This window comes from Pundamilia nyererei, unplaced genomic scaffold (assembly GCF_000239375.1).
Source record: "Pundamilia nyererei isolate P.nyererei 1_Seehausen unplaced genomic scaffold, PunNye1.0 scaffold00001, whole genome shotgun sequence".
In the NCBI taxonomy this organism is placed as follows: domain Eukaryota; kingdom Metazoa; phylum Chordata; class Actinopteri; order Cichliformes; family Cichlidae; genus Pundamilia; species Pundamilia nyererei.
Window position 1 is genome coordinate 5,577,216 of NW_005187402.1, and position 6,341 is coordinate 5,583,556.

At 45.8% G+C, this 6,341-nt stretch overlaps 1 protein-coding gene across 1 annotated transcript in view; it reads right to left on the reverse strand.

Moving 5' to 3' along the window:
• Positions 1 to 211: 211 nt before the first annotated feature.
• efnb1 (ephrin-B1) overlaps positions 212 to 6,341 on the reverse strand; it is a 55,345-nt gene continuing 49,215 nt past the window's right edge. The window contains exons 4-5 of the mRNA XM_005719556.2: positions 3,461 to 3,571; positions 212 to 1,216 (exon numbers count right to left, since the gene is read on the reverse strand). Of these exons, the coding sequence (XP_005719613.1) occupies positions 825 to 1,216; positions 3,461 to 3,571 (503 nt within the window). The 3' untranslated portion in view covers positions 212 to 824. The remainder of the gene's footprint in view (positions 1,217 to 3,460; positions 3,572 to 6,341) is intronic.

The window sequence follows — 6,341 nt, forward strand, 5'->3', positions numbered from 1 at the left end:
CTGCTTTGTGAACTGAATCGGGGTTCAAGGAAATCCTCCATCAAAAATAGTAAGGCAAACATCAGAGGTGCGAAGGGAGAGGAACACATTATTTCACACACTGTGTCTGATACCTGAGCTATCTGGAGAGTTTCCTGGCCCAGCACGGAGCCCCGACTAACACACACGCGCGCGCACACGTGCACAGAAATGCACGCATACACACACACACACACACACACACACAAACACACACCTTTGTTTTGTAGTTTGTTTTTTTCCAACACTTGCACACAAACTGCAGGCCGAGCGGTGTTCGGGCCTGCGTCTGCCTGCTCCTGCCTTAGTGTGCTAGGGTGGTGTGTTTAATTGGGTGTAGAGCAGACTTTGGGGAACTAAGATAAGTTATATCCCGTCCCCACAAAGGGACAGCGAACGACGAAGTTTGAGTTCCATCTGTTGGTGCCTCCCCCCCCGCAACCCCACCCTCCTCGCGGTCAGAACACAGCTGGGAGAACGGTACGGGAGGTGGGAGGTGAGGCAAAGTGGGGGGGAGGAGGAGGAGGGAAGAAGGTGGGGATTGTCAGGCAAGCCAAACAAACAGAATAAACCTCTGTCTCTCATCCGTCAGCTCCTAACCCCGCTGGTTACTGGTCAGTGCACGGTTCTCCAGATTTGTGCAGCAGGTGCTAGAAATAACACGGGCTTGAAGAAACAAGTTCCCCGAAAATGCAAAAGGAAAGTGTCCTTCCCACGAACATAAGTCAAGCGCTCCTCTCTTTTTTTTTTCCTTCTCTCTCTCTCTTTCTATCTCCTGACCGCGACGCCGGCTGCGCAAAAGCGCGTCAGACTTTGTAGTAGATGTTGGCGGGGCTCTGCGGCGGCATCTCCTGGACGATGTAGACCGGGTGGCCATAGTCGCCGCTCACCTTCTCATAGTGAGGGCAGTAGTTGTTCTCTGTCCGCAGCGGAATGATGATGTCGCTGGGCTCCGTCCCAGCCGTGCCCCCCGGCAGCTTGGGGTTGGACAGGGTGCTGAGGGACAGCGCGGAGGGGCGGGGCTGCGAGTGGGCGTTTTTCCTGGCCCGCTTGCGCATCTTAATGAGGAGGATAACGAGGAGGAGGATGAGCAGGAGGAAGATGATGCAGCCGACCCCGATGACGGAGAACAGGGCCGCTTTGGACCTGAGGATGCCCTCTGAATCTGAAGACCCGGACTGGTCCTGATTCATGTGGTCTGGAAAACACACATAAAAAGAGAAAAAGGGGGTTTAGGGACTGTATAAAAAATTATTACAGTGGAAAGAAGGTCAGGAAAATCGAGAATATCGTAATTTATACTTTTTTCCGTCTGACTTCTTGCAGAAAAAAACGACAAGTCTTTTTATCTTTTTTGGGGGGGCCCATATTTCTGCTATTTCACATTTTGCATTTGTGAGATTTATTATTCAAAAAGATCAAATGCATACATGAGAAACCTGCTTGTCATGCACTCTGCAGAGTTGCATTTGGCCATGTGTAAAGAATATGTGGTGGTGGTTGTGTGCTTTCCATTCGGGGAGGAGGTGCAAAGCTATCGCCTCTTGTTGCTTCACTCATTTGGTGGCTGGAATCGGCCTAATCTCACTATATTCAGAAGTACAGAGTAGGGGGGCTGGGGGTAACAGTGTGCAATGAACATATTAATAAAAGCATCAAGCTTATTCCGTTTTCCTTTTTTTTTGGTGGTGAATAAGGCTGAGCACCCACCGCCACCACCACCACTGTAATTTTCATATAGTCCCTTAGAGACTGCAGACCATTTACAGTAAGCCCGTCCTGTCGTGTGCACATCTTGCAGTCTGAATCGACTGCGAGCACGTCTCAGTTTGTTGTTTGCTCAACATGACTAACAGCCCCATTGATGTAATCTAATTGAATCAGCTCAATCAAGAATAGGCCTCTAATGAAATCTGTAGTCATCACTCAACATAACAAAGATTCCGGCCATGATAGGATTTGTGCCTGGGCAAGTCGTACGACATGTCAAGGTTTATATGGCAAAGGCCAAATGAGATATGGAAAAAAATGAGGAAGGCATATCTGAGCATCTGATTTTATTTGATCCCTTTGTTTAAGGGGTTCAGGGTGGAGGGGGAGGCAAGGTTGGTTGTTACTGGTTGGAAAAGAGAATGACTGGCTCCTCCAGTGACTGAAATATGAGAAGAACCAAATCTGTTTTCCATGTATGCATGCAGCTGCTGCCAAAGAGCAGCACTCGCCCCTCTCCCAGCACCACCTTTTTACTGTCCGTGACCCCCGCACAGGCACACAAAAGTCTCATAACTCCAGAGACTGCCATCCCCGCTTAATGACTGTGTCTCCGCAATCATCTGGCCACTCCTGGACTTAACCATTTAACGAAGGAGGGGCTGGCTCTGCTTTTGTTTTCAAACTTTTTTTCATGCCTTATCGCAACCAAATGGCATCAAGGAAAGCTACCAGTTCTGGCCTTATCAGCGAAATCAGAAACTGGAGGAATTTTCTACACTCTGGTTGCTGGAGAAAGCTGGAAAAAGAGGCTGTCAGAAATGTCATTCCTGAAATATCTGCCCCTCAAACCGCATTGCCTCGTCCTTCATTCCGCCCTCCACTTCTTCACTTGACATAATCACTGATCTAACAATGGCAGACAGGCAAAAGCCCAGGTATGAGGAAAAGTGACATTAGGAAATCTTTTTATAGAGCAACTAGTGTCAAATAAGCAATTATTAAATGAGGACAGCTTATCACATTGGGACAGGCAGAACAGTCTGTACTTGGAGGAAGTTTGTAGCATCGAAAGTTGTGGAGTAAGTCAAAAAAGTTCGCACGGGGAGTGATCAAAAAAAGAAAAAGAAAGCAGTCCCTCCTGTGGGAAGCAGCTATGAAAGGTGCTGGTAAAAACAGGAAACAAGGAGGGCCCAGAGCATCCGAGGAGGCTCATGTGACTTCTTCAATTATCGCTGCCTCTAATCTTCATTTATCTGCAATTCTAATGAGGTTTAAAAAGATATATAATAAAAAAAAGTGTGTCTTTGAGTCTCCTTGGGTGCAGTACACCCTGTGTGTACAGCATGAATAAGTAAAGTGAGCTGTATTTGTTTTACGGTGGCGTTTCATGTTGTTGGACTGCACCTGTACTTTTGGGGAGTTTTATTACCTGTGATTTTACAAGTATGTTAGCATGCTGACCCCCAAAATCAAAGGACTGCTGGAGGGGTGAAAAATCCATATGAGAGAATTCAGACTTCATTTTTTACTTTCTCTTTTGAGGCTAAATGTGACTAATTATGAAGAAGCCTGGAGGCTGTGAATATTCTCTCCCTCTCTAATTTTTTTTTTCTTTTACATTTCACAAACCTTTATTTTACTAAAATATTTGCACTCGAGAAACTAGAAAGCATTTTTAATGAAGTGTTAAGCTGCAGTTTATGGTAATAATATCAGTCAGTCTGCTCACCAGTGTTTCCTGGTATCTCTGCTCCCGGCCGATCCTGGTCAGGCAGACTGGGACTGGACTCGGGTATGGTGTTGTCTGGAACCTCCGGCACGGCAGGGTTTGCATTTGGAACTGTAGGAAATAAAACGCACACAGAAAAACTTAGCCTTGACGAGCTGCATATGCTGAATTACAATGACTTGTTCTCTGCGACGCCACGGATTACTTTTATTATCTTTTGATATATCTTTTGTGTTGGGAGAAGGTTATCTTTGCGTGTGTTGAAAGCGTTTCACAGGCAAAGATGAAAGCACAAAAAGAGGAAGGACAAGTTAGCGAGCGTCTGTGAAACACGCCAACATCCCTGTCCTGCTGTAAAAAACCCAAAAAAAACGAGCTCACATCTACATCAGCAGCTCCTTCAGCAAACACTCAGACAGCCATTTCCAACACTGACACATTCATGAGACACACACACACACACACCGCCATGCGCACACACCAATGCACACACCTACAATATACTTACAATACACTTAGGCATGGCAGAATGAGGGTAAAGTAGTTATATATTAACTTTTTATTGTTTTACATTATTCATCACGTTAAAAGGCCATAATATGCCTTATTTATTGCTTCGGCTTTAACTCTGCCAGAAAGAGGCAGACTTCTGAGGAGAAGAGAATAGAAGGACAGGAAAGAAAATGGGGGAGACAAGGAGAGGAAGGGATTGCATAAGCTTTGAGGTGAGGCGCAAAGGAAAGAGACAGTTTATCTCTCTGTCTGTTGTGATCTCAGCCAACACACTTTGAAGTCTTTGTGCAGTAAACACTGGTGGGTCCACAGCGTGGTTTTTACAAGGGCAGGGTCGGCAGACAGAAGACAGTTATAAGCTATTACCGTAGCCAGCCAGATGGATGCCACAGTACACTATCAGATGCTTCTTCTCTATCAGGCCTTATCTGCATCTACCCAAAGGGCTGTTCAAGGGGCGTGTGTGCGAAATAGAGAGGAGGGCGTGTGAGGAGGCAATTTACATTCGAGTCCCCCATGGCAAGTTTGTGTGTGTGTGTGTGTGTGTGTGTGTGTGTGTGTGTGTGTGTGTGTGTGTGTGTGTGTGTGTGTGTGTGTGTGAGAGTGAGTGAAAAGAGCCTTTCAGTCTAGGAGTGTACTTCCTATTTCCACCCCAGCTTGGCCAAATCAAACTAGAGAATGATCAGCGTGGGGAGTGCAGGGGGAGGTGGTGGTTTTGGGGGCGTCTGGCAGATATGATAGAAGAAAAAGGAAAACAAAGAAGGAAAGAAATATGAGAGCGTTAATTCGTTTTCTTCTTCTTCTGTTTTTTGGAGCATAAACCGCACTGTTCCCCCATGTTCTCCATGTCCACACCAGCCCATCGCTGCTTACTGATTGCAGCGGTGGTGAACCTTAGGCGTGAGCTGTTGTGCGCTGTCAATAATTGATGAGGAGAGACAGGAGTGAGAAGTGGGAACATTCACGCATGGCAGAGGATATGAGAGGACACAGTGATCTGATTCACTCCATGAATATAGCCACAACACTGTGTCAACCACTGAGCATGTGCAGGGAATGTTCTAACGTTCTGACCCATTTTTCGAGCGTGTACTGCTGACATTTCCCTTAGCTATGCAGACAGCAACTACCTCAGAACTGCCAACCCACCAGAAGGAGGAGGAAGGTGGGGGACGAGGAGGAGAACGCGAGTGAGTGAGGGAGACAATGATGGAGCGATAGAAGGGAAAGACAGATTTTGCTGGGGAGAGAAGAAGAGAGGGAGAGAAAACATGAGGGGGAGATGCGATCGAGGCGGTGAGTCAACACATTTCTAATGAGCACATGAGTGACACGAGTGTAGCGGAGGGGATAAGAGCGTGCTGAACAGCAGCGTACGTATAAAAAATAGGCTTCCTGCTTCCCCTCGAACGCCCCCCCTCCAATCGGCTTCTCTTCTTTTTGAAGACAAAGGAAAGAATGCGAGGCATTTAAAAAACAATTAAATATCAATGTGTCAGAGACGGATGACTCGACGTGACTCTGCCCAGACGTGTTGTCACAGTGAAATGGAAATGCAATGCAAATGTAGCATTAGAAGAATGTGCACATATCTCACAGTGGAGTGAGTCACCAGAATACAATCGTGGTGAAAGTGCAAAAGGAGTACAAGGGGACATATGGGAAGATCTTGGGGATCTGGCAAGAGGAGGAGCTGGCATTCGAGCTACAGATACGCAGGGAATGTGAAGCAAACAGTCAAACACGGCAGCATCTGGGGTCAGAAGCAAGCGGAGCCCAGGTTTTAGCGTTTGCTAAAGCAAAGCCTTATGTGACTGCAGAAGATACGAGTATAGGAGTGTAAATAAGGCCTGCTTTCTGTAATGATTAGTCCACTGAAGATTTTAAAGCTGAGTCATTTAAATGTCAAGATACTGCAGAAATTACATTTAACCATGGAGTAGATCAATCTCTGAGCCAAATGTATTCAATTTGTGTATTAATTTAAAAACTGATTTCTTTAGTAATTTAATTCCAAGTCCATGAATTTATGTTAAAGCCTGTCGATATGGATAAAGTGGTGTGTTATTAGCTGAATATACTCCAGTATTCAGCACTAATAATTGTTCGCTGGATTACAGATGGTGAAGGTAATATCTTAAAGTTAACACTGCAGAGTATGCACATTATTTATTTTTATATATATACATACATATACACTAGGGCTGAACGATATATCGCATTTGCGATAATATCGCGACATGATCAAGTGCAATTTTCTAACCGCAAAGGCTGCGATTATACTCTGGACATGTCCAAATTAATGGGCTGCATCCTCCTGAGGCCGCATTTGTAGACCGATTACGTCACAGCGACGCGCCGAAGGCTG